Below are 20,373 nucleotides of genomic sequence, written 5' to 3'. Positions count from 1 at the left end.
CAACAGATAAACACACACACACACACACACACACACACACACACACACAAAGCCCTCTGGGAGCTTCCCTTATTTGACTAAAAGCAGTAACTTCTGGGAAATAAGGCTGCCATAAATTCCTCTGCAGGGTGGATCTACCCCCAGAAGAAAGAACACAAATAAAACCTAACCCAATTCCCTTCTCCAGGGGATTGTTATGACCCTGAAGAAGATGGAAAGACTACCCATACCTGTATAGACAAACGTTATCACGAACTTTCTCCTCTCCCATCTATTTTCCTAAAACCCATTTGCCTTTCTTAAAGAAACCTATTTGTTCTTCCCATAAGAAGCCTTTTCTCTCCCCTCCCCCTCTTCTACTAAATTAGGTATGTAATTCTTTAACGCCAACCAGTTAAGGAGGCATCTACTTCCTTTGATGGTTCCCGTGTGCAAATGAAATAAACATTTTCTCCAGCTCATCTGTTGCTTACCAGTGTAATTCGCAGGACCCAGGTACTGAACATAAGAGGGTAGAGGAAAAGGTTTTTTTTTCCCTCCCCTACAGCAAAAAAGCAAATTTGTTGGCTCAGCCAACTGCAGTGAAGGAAAGGTGAAAAGTGAGCTGGGCCTCGGGGGCAACCACAGCCAGGGACGGAACACTACTTTCTCCACCTCTCATTTCTGCTTCTCTCAGGGTACCGGTCACTTTCTCCCCCTATGGGAAAAGTCCACACAGCCGGTGGGGACATGACCACCAGCCAGCTCAGGCTCATACCTCACAGGTTTGCCCCCTGAGATAGCCTGAGACCCTCTTCATCAAGGTGAAGGTCAGAAATCCCCAGGACTGGCCAAGCTTGGGCAACGTGCCTACCTCCAGCCAATCACTGGGTTGAGGAAGCAGACTGGTAAGAAACTGGGGGCTCCCAATGAACCACGCATTGAAAAGCAATATTTCTGAGAAAAGAGTGCCACTCTAGGCAGACAGAACAGTCCTTCCAAACAGCATCGTGAAGACCTCAGAAACACAGTCAGGCCACCTACACGGCTCCCTCGGCATCCTGAACCCCCATCTCTTGGGTACCCTGAATCCCTGGATTTCTCCCCTAACACCGGTTTGGCAGGAGTGGGTGGGGAGGAGCGGAATCATGCCCTGGATCCCAGCCAGTCGTCTGGAGCCTTTCTGAGCTTGTCTGTGCTCAGCTCCCAGAGGGCTAGACCCTTCTCCATTCTACGTTGCTTTATTCAGACAACTTGTGGAACAATGTTGGCCAGCGTCTGAGACACCCATGTCTCTACCACATCGCTCCTAAGTTTTACCCCAACTCTGCACTCCCTCGGCTCCGTGTTGTTTGTCTTAAAAACCCAGACCCCAAATGAAACTGTGCCGTGCCCCTCTTTGGAATGGATCTCAGATTAGGAAATTATCGATCAATGGTAATAGGAAGGGGCAAAGACCAGCCCTTGTTTCCCCAGCCCCTGCCCACCGCCAGCCCTGTCTTCATCTCCCCCTTCTGCTGAGCCCCACTCTGCGCTGTTACCCGTAAAGGTGTCTCTGCACTTGTACAGACTGTGTGACACGCCCTGCAAAGCTTTAGGGAGATAAATTTAGACATAAAACAGGAAGTAATTCTCTGTGTCGCTGGAGAAGTTATTGTCTCAAAATATTTTAAAGCTAGAGTTGGGGGGAGCAGTTCTCAAACTGCTGTGGATCGGAATCAGCTGGAGGGCTGGTTCAGCCACATCTTCTTGGGCTCACGCCCCGAGTTTTTTTCAGTAGGTTTGGTGGGGGGCCTGAGAATCTGCATTTCTGAAAAGCTGATGCAGTTGGGCCAGGGCCCTCACTTTGAGAACTACTATGGTAGAGGCTTAAGAAGAGACAGAAAACCTCTCTACGCCACAGAGCTCTCATCTGAAATTGAAGGTGTTGGCCTAAGTCAACTGAGGTGCTCTTTAGGGCTGACTTTCCATGAATATCGTGTTAAACAGGTGACCACATACATACTTGTTCAAGCTATTCTCATTATCACGAAATAATTATTGATTATCTTTATTATGATACCACAAAAATTTCCAGTAGCTTCAGTGCTCTGATCTATACACAGCAAAACCTCAGTAAATTAAATTCATTAGAGTCACTCAGTGAAAAGCTTAAATTAGAGAATATTTTAAATAAATGCCCTTTTACTCATAATTTCAACTAGCCTCCTACAAAAAATGCTTCAAAGAAAAGTTTTCATTGACGTAGCTTTACAGAACAAATGAATGATTAGCATGTAAGGATTAGCAAATAACTAATGCTTAAAGGCCTTAAGTATGATTTAAACTGTTGGTTGACTAAACATGCACCTTCTTCTCCCCTTTCCCTCAACCAATAAATATTATTTGCATTTTAATTTAATACGGTGTCCATTCTCCTGAAACAGCACTGTTTGTTCTCGATATCTAATTTGAGCATATAACTAATATGTTACAATTTAAACCTTCAGTCATTTAAATATTGCCCCTCTGCCCCCCACAAATAATCTTATTTATATGTTAATTTGCTTAACTGGAAGTAGTCCACGATACTGGAAGAGCTGTGATCACCATCCAGGGCTAGTCTTTTTTTTTTTTTTTTTTAAAAACATGTCCAGGGGCTTCCCTGGTGGCGCAGTGGTTGAGAATCTGCCTGCCGATGCAGGGGACACGGGTTCGAGCCCTGGTCTGGGAAGATCCCACATGCCACGGAGCAACTGGGCCCGTGAGCCACAACTGCTGAGCCTGCGCGTCTGGAGCCTGTGCTCCGCAACAAGAGAGGCCGCGATAGTGAGAGGCCAGCGCACCGCGATGAAGAGTGGCCCCCGCTTGCCGCAACTAGAGAAAGCCCTCGCACGAAATGAAGACCCAACACAGCTAAAATAAATAAATAAATAAATAAATAGAGTAGCTATTAATAAAAAAAAAAAAAAATGTCCAGTTAGTCTTATAGTTTCTTTTTTTTTAATTAATTAATTTTTTTTTAATATTTATTTTTGGCTGTGTTGGGTCTTCGTTTCTGTGCGAGGGCTTTCTCTAGTTGCAGCAAGTGGGGGCCACTCTTCATCGCGGTGCGCGGGCCTCTCACTATCGCGGCCTCTCTTGTTGCGGAGCACAGGCTCCAGACGCGCAGGCTCAGCAATTGTGGCTCACGGGCCTAGTTGCTCCGTGGCATGTGGGATCTTCCCAGACCAGGGCTCGAACCCGTGTCCCCTGCATCAGCAGGCAGATTCTCAACCACTGCGCCACCAGGGAAGCCCCAGGGCTAGTCTTTGATCACATGCTCTCCTCTGAGACCTCATGCCCTTCCACTCAGAACCTTAATGTTGAAGGGGGCTTAAAAAGCATCTAGTCCATACCTTCAATCGGAGCCACCAAATATGTCCTCAGGGTACCACACCTAGGAAGTCCCAGGCTCTGATGGAGAGCCCGAGCTGTCAGGAGTTTTGAATCAATTCTTGGCACATAACACCATGTTCACAGTCAGATCCCTCCATCAGTGACCCCCAAGAAACTGAGAACACGTCACCCTTGGAAGCACGGAGCAGAGCCAGCACTAGTGTATTTTCACCTTTCCACCTGAATGTGCTCACCTGCAAAGGCTAATATTGTCATTCAACTGGGAATAGTCATAGGTGTCACATTTTTTAAAAAGTAAAATTATATCAGTATTATCCAGGAAATAATCATGCCTTCACTGGTCAGACTCCTTTCACTCTCTGAGTCTACCATCCTTAATCCTAGTTTACTTCTCTTCGTTCCTGGCCCATCTCTAGGGCTTTTGATAAAAGTCTCTGGAAAACTTCTAAACTGCATACACCAGTATAGAAATCCTAAGGTCCAAAATCTTGCTTTGCCACTTTTTCATGTTTATAAAATTTCTCTCCTCAGCTAGATCATAGGCTTCTAGAAAACATGGGTTCTATTTTATATTTTGTGTCCCTTGTCTGCTATGTCTGAACGGACAGCCAGGATCTGGAACCCCAAGTCTCCTTGCCAATGTCTGCTCATTTCCCAAGGGACATATATATGGAAGAAGGATGTGTTATACAGGGGGCATTGCCTGCAATGTGTTCTCATTATAATTGGGTAAGTCATCAGCCAAAACCGTTATGGTGGGACTCCACCCTGATGGAATGGCACAGACTAATGGGGAACCACTACTTTACCTCAAGGCTTAGAGTAGAGCTGGCCTCATCTGCTCTCTCCATGCTGTCTTCCAGGGGCCACCCTGATCTCACGTTGCTTTTCAGCTGCGTGTCTAAATCCACACCACCCGGTCCAGTTGGCCTTGCTTCCAAGGACTGAGAGCTGGAGTAGGGCGATCACAAACAAGATGGCAGGATGCAACAGGACCTAATAAGCAGACTGAGCCAGTATTTATACAGAAGAACAGAAATACAAATACCAAGGAAGATAAAAGCGACGAAAGATTGGCTGAAGGTAAGTCAGGATCAATCAAGGCATGATGTATGTCCACCATCTAGATGACCCTTTAAAGGTAAACTAGCTAATTTTTCATGCACCAGCGCTATGGTTCCCCCCACCCGCCTTTTTTTTTGGCTGCATCATGCAACATGTGGGATCTTAGTTCCCCCAACCAGGGATCGAACCCGCGTCCCTTGCGTTGGAAGCACAGAGTCTTAACCACTGGACCGCCAGGGAAGTCCCAGAGCTATGGTCCCTTGATCGAGATACTCTTAACAGCCCTGGCTCTTTGGAATCCTGGCTGGACAGGTCAGCTCTGAGCCCCTCTTGGGGAAGGAAAGGAATAAGTGGGGACTAGGGATGATGAGGGAGCAGTGCCCATGTTAGAAGCTGGGAGGAGCTGGATGCCAGAAGAATAAAGAGCCTTTCTCCCTTAGGAATGAGCCTAATAGGTAGATCTTCACTCCTTTCTCCTGGACCCTCTACTGGTCTGCTTTGCTTCTCCCACTTTTAACATTCTGACTGTGAAGGGAAAGACAAAGAACCAAGTGGCCTTGGAGAAGTTGAGCCTCTGACTCTCATCAGAAGTTCCTTTCCCACTATGCCCTTGGTTTCATCACTGACAGACACGGAAGTGCTTGCTCTCCAAAGGTGGAATGAAAAGGCAGAGATCCTGGGCTCTCCCTGGAGCAGTGGTTCTCACCTTGGTTACATATTAGAATCAGATGGGAAACTAAGAAAAAATTCTCAGTAACCAGGCAGCATCCCCAAGCCAATTAAATAAGAATCTTGGGTGTGAGACTCAGACACCAATGTATTTTAAAACTCCCCAAATGAGTCTAATATATAGTCAAGGCTGAGCACCACCACCCTGGAAATTAAGCATCCCTTCTGAAACCTGGCTGTACGTTAGAATCACTTCAGGGACTTTTAAAACTACTATTAAAAAAAAAAAGAAAAAAGAAAAACTAAAGACACCCCAGACCGATTAAGATCAGATCTCTGGGGATTCTAAGCCAGGTATCAGTATGTTTTTAAGGTTTCTCGGGTTTTAAGGTTCCTTTGTGTGTATGTGGGAAACCATATACAACATAAAGTTTACCGTTTTAACCATTTTTAAGTATATAATTTAGTGGCATTAAGTACATTCACAGTGTTGTGCAACCATCACCACTATCCATTTCCAGAACTTTTTCATCATCCCGAACAGAAACTTTGTATCCATTAAACAATAACTCCTTATTTCCCCCAGTCCCCCAGCCCCACTCTATTCTAATTTCTGTCTCTATGAATTTGCCCATTCTAGGTACCCTATATAAACGGAATCATACAATATTTGTCCTTCTGTTTCTGGAGTATTTCACTAAGCATATGCTTTCCAGGTTGTAGCGTGCGTCAGAATTTCCTTCCTTTTTAAGGCTGCATGATATTCCATTGTATGTATGTAGCACATTTTGCCTTTCCATTCATCTGTTACTGAACATTTGGGCTGTTTCCACCTTTTGGTTACCGTGAATAATGCCGCTACAAATATTGATGTACAGGCATCTGTTTGAGTTGCTGCTTGCAACTCTTTTGGGTATATTCCAGAAGTGGGATTGCTGGATCATATGATAATTCTATGTTTAACTTTTTGAGGAACTGGGCTACCCTCATGTGATTCTTACGTGCAACCAGGGATGAGGAACACCGGCGAAGCCAGCATCCCTCTTACATCCTAAGAGAGTACAGATTGGTAGTTGGTAAATATTATTGGATTAATTTCTTCATAAATTGCATCATAGCCCAATGCAGTTGTTAGTGTCACAAAGTCAAAAGACTGTTGGGTGGATTAACGTAGTTAGCACCCTTTTGAAAACCCCAACAAAGTGGCTCACGGCCATGAGAAATATCACGTCAACTGCGGTTCCTGCCTTCAGTTGAAATGTGTCCCCAGTGATTTGCTAGTGCTGATCATTTAAGTATCAGAGTTTCTGATTTGCTTTGTAGATAATAAATGATTGGCATTGTAGATAGTAAATTAGATCTGATTCAAGACTTTTCCTATCGTAATGTTGTATCTATCATGATACCTGGTATTATTCCTCAGATACGTTTCCTTGAATAGGAAGGAGAAAGTGGCAATGTATACAGGAGTGTGCTGTACACGGGAATGTCTTCCATCTCATAAAGCGCTGCTGAACTAGCCACTGACAGCCTCATGGGAATTCCCTTGTATGTGAGGAGTTTTTTTGTTTTTGTTTTTTCTCTTGCTGCCCCACATGGTACTTTCTCCTCCGTGTTTTCAGCCTTCCTTCTTGCTGCCAACAGAGTACTCACCACTCCCTTTCTTTGCCACAAGCAGAGATTGGATTTAGTCAACCCTGTATTCTAAGCACTGTAAGAAAGAATTAACAAAGATGTGGAACGTAATGGGTGTCCTAACTAGCTCATCTATCTGGGTTATCTATGCCTTTCTTTGCCTTTGACTAAGGCATCTTGCAACTCCGAGAGATAGAAGTTGTAGGAAACTGATAGCAATGCGAATAATTCTTGATTATAAATAGATAAATTCTGTTGGAGGAGGTTCAATGGATTTCCCTCCTCCACTGTGGAAGAAGTTGGTTTGCATCTATTAAGCTAATTCATCTCAGCTCCCTGCTGGGCTTACATATTTATCTCGCCTTTGGATTCTCCTTTGAAGTGGTCACAACACCTTTCCGGTTCCCTCGTTCACTAACGTGTTAAATAAAATCTTTGACTTGTATTCACTGTACATTCGTTGAGAGTCATGATTTTAACTTTCTTTTTGAAAAACCAACTTATCCAAAATCTGAAACACCAAAAACACCAAGTGTTGGCCAGGTTGTGGGCAACAGGAACTCTCATTCATTGCTGGTGGGAATGCAGAAGGACGCAGACACTGTGGGAAACAGTTTGGGGTTCTTACAAAACTAAACATACTCTTACCCTATGATCTAGCAATCACCCTCCTTGGTATTTACTCAGAGGAGCTGAAAACGTATGTCCACACAAAACCTACACACAGATCTTTACAGCAGCTTTATTCACAGTTGCCAAAACTTAGACACAACCAAGATGTCCTTCAGTAGGTGAATGGATAAACAAACTGTGGTACATCCAGACAACAGAATATTATTTAGCACTAGAAAGAAATGAGCTATCAAGCTATGAAAAGACATGGAGGAATATTAGATGCATATTATTAAGTGAAAGAAGCCAATCTGAAAAGGCTTATGATTCCAACTATATCACTTTCTGAAAAGGGCCAAAATATGGAGACGGTAAAAAGACCAGTGATTGAAAAGGGTTGGGAGGGAGGAAAGATGAATAGGCAGAGTACAGAGGATTTTTAGGACAGTGAAAATACTCTGTATGATACCTTAATGGTAGATACATATCATTATACATTTGTCTAAACCCACAGAATGTACAACACCAGGATGAACCCTAATGTAAATTATGGACTTCAGGTGATTATCATGTATCCATGTAGGTTCATCAGTTGTGACAAATGTACCACTCTGGTGGCGGATATTGATAATGGGGGAGGCTGTAAGTAGGTGAGAGCAGAGGGTACATGAGATATCTCTGTACCTTCCCCTCAATTTTGCTGTGCACCTAAAACCGCTCTAAAAAAAATACAGGCTTAATAAAAACAAAACTAAATGAAAATCATCCCTTAACAGTATTTGGCACAGAGCCTGGCACAAGGTAGGAATCCAATTAATATTTGTGAATGAATGAGTGAATGTAGACAAGTAAATGTAATCTCTGCCATGGATGATTCATCATGAAGGAAGGGTATGGAATATTAACGCAATGCTTAGCTGCTATTCCAAAGTTGAAATTGAAATGGGAAAATCCCCCCAATCCCTTGGGAGATGGTAGCAAGAAGGGGCAGCAAGGGAAGTGGAGAACCTTGTGTCAGAAAGTGGCTTGCGTGTACTCAACACAGAGGCTGAGTCAGAGGTCACAAAGGGTGCTGGGCATGGAATAAGGTGGGAGACAAGGAATGTCATTTAAGTCACGAGACTCCTGTTTCCTTTCCCTCTGTTGTATACAGATCCCAGGACCTCTGGGTGTTCTCCTGCACTGGGCCTTTGAAAATCTGTCCAGATATAAAATAATGGCATTCTGGCATTTTCGGTTAGAGTACCAACTCTAGTCAAAACGCATAAAGGAAAAAAAGCTATGGGTCAGTTTCCAGATGTGTGAGTGTTCTAAAGATGACATCAATGGATTTCTATAGAATGAAACCACAGGCTTCCTGCAAATTGTCTGGATTCACAAAGCCCTATGTCACTTTCAACTAAGGAGGAAGAACTCCCAAGTATATTATCCGTAGACATGCGTGAACTTTCAAGGGGCATTTAAAAGTCAGAGCTCCACTCTGTTTTTCTCCTATCTTTATAGAAATGTAATGGTTGATATAGAAAAGGTACCTGACTTACTGTTTATTTATTTTTTTAATATTTTAATTTTACTGGAGCATAGTTGAATTACTGTTTATTGTGTTTTTCCAAAATTAACCTGGCAACTTTGAGAGTACTAATAAACTCTGCATCTACTTCTCCCAGACACTTTCTATGTGTACATAGAGAAATTATCTCTCATTTAATTCTCATAACAATCATTTGAAACAGGTACTATCATCTTCTACTCTTTACAGATGTGGAAATTGAAGGTGAGAGGTTAACTTGCCTAAAGTCATACCATTAATGACTGGCAGCATCAAAATTCAAATTCAGGGCTAACTCTAAAGGTCACATTCTTTCTACTGTACCATTAGGCCCCATAAGAGAACCACAGGAGTGAAATTACATTAGAAAATATTAACATTTGATTGAGAGGAGAAAAAGACCAGTCATAAAACATAATGTTAGTACAAGGTAGAGGCTGGAGGGTGACGGGTGAGGTGAATGCATAGGATATAAAATTGCTAGGTGAAAAACAGGGCCCTGACTCGAGTGAAATGAGGGAGGCACTTGTCTTGAGGCAGAGAGGAGAAGCAGGGGAGGGGGTGGGAGGGTTCTGACATCATCAGTACCCAGCTGAGCTGTACTGGATAAGATGCACCTGGTCAAATTGGGAAGGATACTCACAGGGTAATGAATGAGCAGGTGCACAAGCAAAAACTTGCATATAGTATACTTAGAAAAAAGTCCCTTGAATCTCAATTTTAAAAGACTAGAAGACTAGACTAATGAGGACCAGACCAATAAAGACCAGAAGACTTGATTTCCATACTTGGTACCTGGAGGTAACAGACTAATATATTTGTTCACTGACTGAGGACAAAAGCGGAAGGCACTAGAAGTAATTGGAAAAGGTTTACCAAGGTCAAACCGAGTATGAAACAAGCATTTGCACTTCTAAGGATAATGCTGATAAGTTAGTATTTATTATCTACTACTTGCTAAGCAGAGCTAAGTGATTTACATACATCAACTCCTTTAATTCTGGTAACAACTCTATATATACTATATTTTCAGTCCCATTTTAATAGATGAGGCAGAGAATTAAGTAACTTATTCAAAGTCATAAAACTAGAACCCAGCAGATCTTCCTGGATCCAAAGTTTGTGCACTTAGCCGTTATACCGCAGTATGAACTCTGAACTTACACTGGATTAAAAAAATCACTGGATAGTGATTAACTGTGCTAGGATGTGGTGGAAGCTGTGTGGAGCTACCACCCTGAAAAAAGGTAGTGAGAATTTGGGTGTCCAAATTATTGCTACAGAAAATCCTGCTGTCCCGTGTGATGAAAAAGTTAATGCCACCAGAAACTGGACCAGGAAACCTTCTGTCTGGGGGCTACCTGGCTAGTCACACTTTATAAGTTACTTGCTCGCTTTTGTCCCAAACTACCCTCTAGTTTTCAATGGGGCAATGGCCTCGAATATCGCTAAGAGTGGGAGAGTGAGCTCAGGTGCGTCTGCATTTGTTATTTCAGCTATTCTGCATCCTTCCAGGGAAGGGCATCCTCTATAAAACTGTCTGCTGTGATTTATGAAGATTCTGGATGGCAGTCTGACTCGGAGGAAACCAGGTGATTCCTGCTAAAAACAATCATTTCCAATACACTACAGCCCAGTTTTGTTGTTGTTGTTGTTGAAGTCTAGGCACAGATTTCAGGCAATTTCCACTGAGTATCTGGATCTCTAGCACCACTTCCTTAGCAATGCCATACACATCTAATCCTAAAACGAGGAATCCTCCGCTGAGGCTGCCCAACGCGGGTGCTGGTGGCGTCGCCGGGCACACGCAAGTCACTGAGTCAGCAGAGCGCGCCTCTGGAGGAGCGGACCCGCCGGCGATGGAAAACCACGTGCTCCCCTCCTTGGCGTGAGGCAATCTTCCTCCCACAGCCTCGGGAAGCCCCGACGCCACAGGCTTCCTCGCCATAGTGGTGCCACCCGAGCGTAGTTCCTCCACCGCTTCCTCCTCCAGCTGCCACCACTCGACCCTTCCTGCTCAGCAACGACTCCACCTCCCAACCGTGTTTGAAGCGCGCGCCTCGCCGCGGCCCAGAAGAGGCGGCGCGGAGGGCGGGGGAGGTGCGCGCACGCGCGCAGTGGGCGGCCCCGCCCCCGCCCGAGGCCCCGCCCCCGGAGCCGCTAGCGCGGCCAGCCGGCCCGGCTCACCCAAGCAAACCTGGCTCTGCGGGGCGGGAAGCGGCGCTTCCTCCTCCGAGCGCGGTGCAGCGCCGTCCAATTAGTCCTTCCGCCCCTGCCTCCGCGGCGCCGCGGCGAGCGAGGGGGCGAGCGGAAAGTGCGCGATGCGGCCGGCGGGAGCAGCAGCTGTCGCGGGGTCACCGGCGCGGGACATGTCGCTGTGCGGGGAGCTGCTGCAGGCCCCGCCGCCCCTGGCCTCGCAGCCGCCGGCGGCCGCGCCCTCGGGGCCGCCGCTCGCCGCAGCAGCCGGCGCGACCCTCAACCGCCTTCCGGAGCCGCTGCTGCGGAGGCTCAGCCGGAGCTTGGACCGAGCGCCCGAGGGCCGGGGATGGAGGAGGCTGGCCGAGGTGGCGGGGAGTCGGGGGCGCCTCCGGCTCAGGTGCGGCAGCGGGGCCCGGGGTTGGGTGGGGTGTAAGGGCGGGGCGGGGTCACGTGGGGGCGAACTTGGGCGGGGGGCGCGCGGGGAGAGTGAAGTGGGCACGGGAGAGGGAGGGCGGACGCGGCGATGGGTGAGGTTGGAAAACATCGGGGCCACTTGAGATGGTGCAGGGGCCGCTGGGGGTAAGGAGCGCGGAGGGAAGGAGGTGGGAGAACTTCAGTAACCTTCCAGACAGAGAGCCTGAACCCAGGAAAGTCCTGGGAATGCAGAGATTCGAGGTTGGACTCCGGCAGTCCACACCCTTTTCCTACCCTCCTCCCCTTTAGCTGAAAGAGAGAAATAGAGGTTGACCAAGGAGAATATAAAGAAAGCTATCTGGAGACCATTGCGTTAGGGCGGTAATTCCAAAGGATTAAAATACAGAGACCTAGAAGACTTAAGGGAGGTTAGGAAGGGGACGTGCAGGTAGAGAGATTTTAAACCATTTTCCTATTACCAGGCTTGGAACTGGGCTTAAGACTCTCAGGACTCCTTTACACTCTTAAGAATTATTGAGGACCCCAGAGGGTTTTGGGATTTTTTTTTTTTTTTTTTTTTTATTGCTGTGTTGGGTCTTCGTTGCTGTGCACAGGCTTTCTCAAGTTGCGGCGAGCGGGGGCTACTCTTCGTTGTGGTGCGTGGGCTTCTCATTGCAGTGGCTTCTCATTGTGGAGCACGGGCTCTAGGCATGCAGGCTTCAGTAGTTGTGGCGTGAGGGCTTCAGTAGTTGTGGCGCACGGGCTTAGTTGTTCCGCAGCATCTTCCTGGACCAGGGCTCGAACCCGTGTCCCCTGCATAGGCATGCGGATTCTTAACCACTGCACCACCAGGGAACCCCCCCCCCCACCGCCCGAGAGTTTTTAATGTGGGTTCTATATGTTACATACATACAACATATACTGATATTTACCATATTAGAAATTAAAATTAAGAATTTTTTAATATTTAAAGAGAATAATTCATTACATGTTAACAGAAATGATGTGTTTTTGTGGAAAAACAAACTTTTCCAAAACAAAAAATTTAGTTAGAAAAGTGGCATTGTTTTGCATTTTGAAAATCTCTTTAATGTCTTGGCTGAATCCCAGAGAACCAGCATCTTTTATCTCCTTCTGCACTCAGTCTGTTGCACTGTCACAGGTCAGGTAACACTGGATATTCCAATGTCCATTCTTGAGAGAATGAATGAAAAAAATAAATAACATCTTAGCATTATTATGAAAAGTCATTTTGACCTTGGGGATCCTGTGAAAAGGGCCTCAGGAACTGCAGTAGGGCTTCCCAGACCACACTTAGAACCACTGCTCTAGATCATTGTTATGATTTGGGTCTGCCTTTGAACCCCTTGGCAGTTTTTTTAACTTCTCATATAACCAACCTTTGTCTTGTTCTATAATTATTTGTACATGTCTTTATAAACTCCTCGAGAACAGGAAGATTTAAGATCCTATATGTTATGCATAGAACCTATCTTAGACACTCTATAAATAATTTTGAATTGAGAGGGGAACCATTCATTCAAAATTACATTTTTTGAGTGCCCGATTTTTGCAAATGTTTCAGAAGATAAAAAGATGTCAAATATTTAGCTCCTACTTATAAGGGCTTATGCAGTAATAGACTGTTATTCTGAGACAATCACAAATAATATGTTAGATGCTATGTTGGGTGTGAATAATAACAGTGGGTTTTTATCATTTATTAAACAATATATACACCAGGCAACTAAGTGTTTAACTCTCACCACAACCTTGAGTTTCAAAGAGTTTGAGGTTAAAGCAGAATAATGATGATTTGGGATTATTTGGCTGTTCGGTGGAGTAATGATGTGAGGATGGAATCAAGAAGTGGTAAATTTGCAAAGTTGAGCAAATGGCATACTTTTTTCTTTCTTTCTTTTTTTTTTTTTAATTTTTTGCCACTCTGCACAGCACGTGGGATCTTAGTTCCCCAACCAGGGATCCAACCCGTGTCCCCTGCATTGGAAGCACAGAGTCTTAACCACTGGACTGCCAGGGAAGTCCCCCCCTTTTTTTTTTTTTTTTTCCTGTTCTAGGAAGAATACATTGTGCTTTTGGCTGTGCAAAGAAAATCCAAGATACGTATTATTATTCTAGGTCCAGAGATTTCTGAATTTCTAGACTTACAATAACATAAACAGCTGTCTTCTTCGTGGGCAGGGGGCGGGGTCAGATTACCAGACCTGTGATTGGTTGATTTGTGAAATTAACTACTACTCTAGTTAGGGAGGGCTCTGGCCTTTCCTGAAGAAGGTTCTCCTGAAGTGAGCACTCCTATTTGGCCATGAAGGAGGGAGAAGAACATCAGTAAGGCCCTGCCACTGAAGAGGCATGGCTGATGGAATCTAAAAGTAGTGCATACCCGACATCAGGTGCTCAGTTTTCCTCCCTAAGCCTTCAGTTAAGTTTTGTTAAAGGCTATAGAATGGTATTAGCTTTGTTTGAGGAACTAATGGAAAAGTTTGAGACCACTTCTCTGGTGAAGGTAGTATGGAGAGAGGGCAGTTGCCCAGCAAGAGGAGACAAGCAACAAAGGGCACGAAGTTGTGGAAGCTGGGGATTTCAGGGTGGGAAGTTTACTGGAGACAGATGAGTTTGGCCAGCCTTCCAGGATGGTGAAGGTTAGCTCAGAGCAGGTTAGTTGTGCTGGGGAAAGTGGAGGCCACCCTGAAGGTTGGAGAACTGGAGAACATTAAGCTCACATACCTGTTGAGATCAGAAGAATTAAACTGACCTAACAGAAGGTTAGCCCTGGGAACTTGGAGGCTGGGGAGTGACAACTGAGGGGGCAGAGTAAGCTGGCGGTGCTTTTTCTATTTAAGACTAAAACAGTGATTTTAAAACGATTTCATACCGATGGCAAAAGAGCATCTACAATAGTAAAAGATCCGAAAAGCATTTTTCTCTAGTGTCAAACGCAGGAATTATAGTGAATCTAGTGCAAGTGGATGACAGTTCCCACGAGGATGTGCAGCGCTTTCTGCAGAGTCACTGGGTTCACAGCCCGAAAATCCTAGAAGGTTGCCTATTCTGTTTCTTTTCACTTTTTTCCCTCACTCTATTAAACTTTCCTCAGACTAGGTAAGAATTTAATAAATAAGCCACAGGAGTTCCTCTGAACTGTCCCATCAGGGATAAGGAGTGTTTCCAGATGGTTATTGGTGATTCAGGATAAATCCTTGCATATAGTTTAGTTTCCCAAAACATGAACATGTGGGAGTGCCCTAAACAAACTCAGCCCTAGTTGCATTCCAAACTGCCTTAATATTGAACGCCCTTTGCTGTCAGTGTAGATAAGCACAGGTTCTGAGTGTCTTGCCCAAGCAATATGAATTCTGCGGAGGCATGGAACATTCGAGCCCCAAAGATGGCAGAGCTTTCAAGAGGCTCTAATAGTGTGTAAATTCCATGAAGGAGGGAGCTTAGAGATGGGACTTTGGGACATGGACCAGGGAAGACAGTCAGCCAGTGCATACTTGCTATGTAGAAGAGGCTCTTTTAGCTACGGAATCCTGCCCTCGAGCACTTTATGATAGGAAGGTTTCCCCCTGTCCCTCTCTCTTCAGTCTCTACCTCTTCATCTTTGGATTTTGGAATGCCTTAGGGCTTAGGTGTATCTCTTTGTCTAGACTTCTTCACCTAATCCCCGCCTTGGTGTTATCCTTAAGTCTTCGTGGCTTTACACATATTTAGGTTGATTAGTCTCAGTTCACATCTTCAGCCCATGTCTTTGCTTTGAACTCCTGGATTCATTGTGTAGATCTCCTCTTGAATGACTAATAGACATCTTAAATGCAACACGTCCAAAACTTAACACGTCTTCCGCCGTAACCTCTTTGTCTTGCAGTCTTCTGCATCTCAGTGAAGGGCAGCTACATCCGTCTAGGTGCTGAGGCCAGAAACTTCAGAGTCATTCCTGACTCCGCTTTTATATACCACATCCACTGCATCAGCAAATCCCTTCTGCCATACCTCCAGTATGTGTCTAGAATCCTACGTCCCCTGCGACCACCCTGGTCCAGGCCACTATTATCTCTCACCTGCATTGTTCCAATGGCCACCTAACTTCTCCGCCTCCTGCTTTGCTCCCCATCCCAGTCTGTTCTCAATATAGCAGCAAGAATCGTTCTTTTAAAACATTAAATCAGGTCTTATCCTCCCTCTGTTCAAAACCCTCCCATTGCTTCTCCATCTCAGAATAAAAACACCAGTTAGCTACCAGTGAGCTCTTGGACTTGATCTCCTGTTAGTGTCTCCCTCCCTCTCTCAGCTCTAGTCACACATGCTTTCTTGCCCTTCCTTGAAGACAGTAGGGCCTTTGGATTTGCTGTTTGCTCAGCCTGAGATGTTTTCCACGGATGAACCACAAGACTGGCTCCTTTCCCTGAAGAGTCAGGTGTTTGCTTAAAAGTCACCTTCTCACAGAGAATGACAAATATCATATGATATTGCTTATATGTAGAATCTAAAAGAATGATACAAATGAAGTTATTTACAAAACAGAAATAGACTCACAGATGTAAAAAACAGATTTATGGTTACCAAAGGGGAAAGGAGGGAGCGATAAATTAGGAGTTTGGGATTAAACTATACACACCACTATATATAAAATAGGTAACCAACAAGGACCTACTATATAGCAGAGGGAACTATACTCAATATCTTGTAATAACCTATAATGGAGGAGAATGTAAAAAAGGAATATATTTGTATATTTATGTATAATTGAATCACTTTGCTGTACATTTGAAACTAGCACAGCATTGTAAATCAACTATATTTCAATAAAAATTTTAAAAATAAACAACATTGATTACATTTTTTTTAAAAAGGTCACCTTCTCAGTGAGGTCTTCTTTGATCACACTATTTAAAATCACCCCCTACATCTGCTCCAGCCTTACCTATCCCCCTGCTTTGCTTTGTTTTTCTCCAAAGCACTTAGGACAGTTGGATCGATGGATGCACAGATCTCTGTGTGTGTACACATATCTGTCCCTCTCCTGTGGAAAAATCTAGGAGGATGGGGGATTTTGTTTGCAGCTAGAAAAATACCTAGAAAAAATGGTTGTCCTATTTTAGGTGATTAATAAGTAGTTGTTGAATTAATGAATAATGATTCTGAAGTGTAAATGTACCAAGAGAAACAAAAGAATCTAAAAGCAGTGCCATGGTTTGTACCCTAAAAGGTGTATAATATCAATATGTTCTATTTGATTATACATTTTTAAAAGTAAAGATAAATATAGGTTTTTTTAAGCAAAGTCTGTTTGTTTCAGTAAGAAAGCAGTCTTTTTAATTAAATCAGAAATTTCAAATTAGAGCTGGTAGAAACCACTTCAAAGCACAGCCTTACAGGAATGTAACTAAAAAAGGAAAGAAAGAAAAGTTGGGTATGTATAAACATCATCTTAGCTGAAAGCCGGTGCCCATGTGGAAAATCAGTAAAAGGAAAGAAGAGAGAGCACCTTGTTTTTCTCCAGTGCCTCTTGTATTGGAAGAGAAGTCGTCTATTGCAATTTGATCTTTCTTCGTTTGGTGGGGGGAAAGTAAAATTGTTTTTAGTTTTCTCCATATTAATATAAAGATTAAAGCACCATTTGGTTGCATTTGACAAGATGGCATCTTAATTTCATGTATCAGATCTTGATAACCTTTCTGAATCATAAAAAAATTAGCATACAGCATCCTTGTTTTTATAAATTTCATATTATAATTATTTGAAAAATGGGTAATCCTTATATTGTGTCTAATACTGGTTCCTTGGGCATTCCAGGGACTAGTAAAAGAAAATTTTACAAAATATTGTAGCAGCACCTTCAGCTTTTGTTTTTGCTACCATTGCAGTCACCATTATTTCATAAAAGAAAGGACACTTTAACACTTTTAAAAATAAGAAAGATAATCTTAGAGTAAAAGACAGTCTTATTGTCCTTACCTTTATCAATTTGCCATGGACTTCAGATTGTGCTGCCAGAGTGTACAGCCCAGAATTGGGAATGGTTGATCTGTAATATGATTATTGACATTTAACAAGGATAGAGTATTGAATATACAAATTTAGCTAGAATACCTAGAAAAGAATACCTAGTGACTGGAGGCTTTGGAGGACACTATCTGGTTACCAAAACAGTAATTACTCAAAAAAAATTATTTTTTTAAAAAAATTTATTTTATTTATTTATTTTGGGCTGCATTGGGTCTTCGTTGCTGCACACGTGCTTTCTCTAGTTGCGGTGAGCGGGAGCTACTCTTCGTTGCGGTGCACGGGCTTCTCATTGCGGTGGCTTCTCTTGTTGCAGAGCATGGGCTCTAGGTGCGTGGGCTTCAGTAGTTGTGGCACGCGGGCTCTAGAGCACAGGCTCAGTAGTTGTGGCGCGCGGGCTTAGTTGCTCCGTGGCATGTGGGATCTTCCCGGACCAGGGCTCGAACCCGTGTCCCCTGCATTGGCAGGCAGAGTCTTAACCACTGCGCCACCAGGGAAGTCCCCTTAGTCTTCTTTTAATATTCCCATACTTTTATTGCATAATAAGAGCTAGCTTTTACTGAGTGCTTATTAGCCACACACTGTGCTAAGTACTTTTTACATGGATTGTCTAATTTAATTCTAACAATCCTGTGAGATAGAATATTAGTATTGAAGTTATTTTGGTTGGATCCATTTTCTTCTTCATGAAATAACCAACTTCATCACAGAATTATAAATCTTGGGTGACCATTATACAAATGCTGTGGCAGCCTTTTACTAAAACTGATCAAAATGAATGTGAACTAAGAATATCTTAAGTCATATGAAAGCTTGCTAACTAACCTTGGCTCTGCCACAGCGGTGGTACCATTATGTTTGACCCCTTCCCTCCAGGCTTCCAGGCATTTCAGTATGAATAATTCATATGGGCAAGACGAAATTTTAGGTATTGAGGGATTTTAAAAAGATATATATATATATGATAGGGTGTCTGCTTGCAACGAGTACTGGTATCTAGTTGGGTAAAGAAGACATGCTTGTGAAAGAAAAGCTCATGATTTTAAGACAAAATTGTGTTGAAACATATAGAACAGGAGTCTGCAAACAGCAGCCTATGGCCCATATTGAGGCCACTGCCTGTTTTTGTATAGCTAAGAATGCTTTTTATTTTTTTTATTTTTTATTTATTTAAATTTTTGTTTATTTATTTATTTATTTATGGCTGTGTTGGGTCTTTGTTTCTGTGCGAGGGCTTTCTTCTAGTTGTGGCAAGTGGGGGCCACTCTTCATCGCGGTGCGCGGGCCTCTCACTATCGCGGCCTCTCTTGTTGCGGAGCACAGGCTCCAGACGCGCAGGCTCAGTAGTTGTGGCTCACGGGCCCAGTTGCTCCGCGGCATGTGGGATCTTCCCAGACCAGGGCTCGAACCCGTGTCCCCTGCATTGGCAGGCAGATTCTCAACCACTGCACCACCAGGGAAGCCCTGTTTTTTATATTTTAAAAATTGTAAAACAAAACAAAAATCAAGAAAAGAATATGCAGGAGAGACTCTGTGGCCCGTATAAAGCCTAAAACATTTACTCTCTGGCACTTTACAGGAAAAGTTTGCCAACTTCTGCTATTCAAGATGAGCACCATTAGGAGACTGCGTCTAAAGGGACAGTAGCATTCGTAATGTAAACCGTTTTCCCCACCACTCAACAACTTGCCGTTTATTCTCTACAACACCCATGACGGGGCCAAACATATAGCAGGCAGATCATATTGAAGAAAATCTGTTGACCTGAATTAAATTTGTTGTTTGCAGTTGTCTAGACTTGGAGCAGTGTTCTCTTAAGGTCCTGGAGCCTGAAGGCAGCCCAAGCCTGTGTTTGCTGAAGCTGCTGGGTGAGAAAGGCTGTACGGTCGTGGAGCTGAGCGACTTCCTGCAAACTATGGAGCACACTGAGGTCCTTCAGCTCCTCAGCCCCCCAGGTACGTGTTTCCCGTGGGCACGTTCTCCAGGAGTTCATGGAGACAGACTCAGAGGAAAATATCTCATTTGACCAAATGAATTGTGTTAAGTATTTTTGAAACATGTAAATATATGGAGCCTCATTTTCCCCCCCAGGTTGAGACTAAAGAACACATAAAAAGCAAATACAGTGCATAAACATTTGTTGGATTGCTTTTCCAAAAAAACAGCTATAGAAGACATTTTGGGGACAATTGGAATCACTTGAGTATAACCTGCATATTAGACATTAGGGAATTATCATGTGACGATGGTGCTCTACTTCTATAGAAGAATGTCTTTATTCCAAGGAGGTGCATGCGAAAGTGTTGAGGGGAAAGGTTTCTATAACTTGTGTTGAAATAGTGCAGCCAAGAAAGTAAATACACACATTTATTTATATGTATGTACATGAATGAGAGAAAGTGTAACAAATGTTTATTGTTGAAGTTTTTTGCCAACATGGTGCTTTCGAAACGTTGAGTAACTCAACCACATGATTTTTTTTTTTTCCTGAATATACCGATATTGAGTGAGGTTGCTCACTTCCAAGGTCATATTTGAGGAGTAGGAAACAGTCCCTTCTTTCCACAACCGTGGATGGAGTTGGTCAGTTACCGTGACGTCAGCAGGAGGGACCATGTCATCCAAGTCACGTGATGGCAGCGGCGCTGCAGGCCTTCTTTCTCGGGGGCTTGGGGAATTAGAGACGTGTTGTAGTGGTGTACTGACAAGTACACGTAGCAGAAACCCCAACTCAAGTTGGTGTAATAAAGGGAGCATGCTGGTTCCAACAGAAAAGTCTTGAAGCAGGTTGGGCTTCGAGAAAGGCAGGGGCCAGCCCTGTTTCCAAGGAGTTGGATTTTGTCTTT

The 20,373-nt window shown here is 43.8% G+C and overlaps 1 protein-coding gene across 4 annotated transcripts in view; it reads left to right on the top strand.

Annotated features, from left to right (window-relative positions):
- The first annotated feature begins 11,034 nt into the window (after positions 1–11,034).
- MALT1 (MALT1 paracaspase) overlaps positions 11,035–20,373 on the top strand; it is a 59,521-nt gene continuing 50,182 nt past the window's right edge. For all 4 annotated transcript variants that reach the window (XM_082417956.1, XM_082417955.1, XM_082417954.1 and 1 more), the window contains exons 1-2: positions 11,035–11,483; positions 19,316–19,482. In XM_082417956.1, coding sequence (XP_082274082.1) covers positions 11,209–11,483; positions 19,316–19,482 — 442 coding nt within the window. In that variant the 5' untranslated portion in view covers positions 11,035–11,208. The remainder of the gene's footprint in view (positions 11,484–19,315; positions 19,483–20,373) is intronic.

Source organism: Balaenoptera physalus (genome assembly GCF_965194825.1).
Source record: "Balaenoptera physalus genome assembly, chromosome: 12".
In the NCBI taxonomy this organism is placed as follows: Eukaryota; Metazoa; Chordata; class Mammalia; order Artiodactyla; family Balaenopteridae; genus Balaenoptera; species Balaenoptera physalus.
This window is presented reverse-complemented; position numbering and strand designations above follow the sequence as displayed.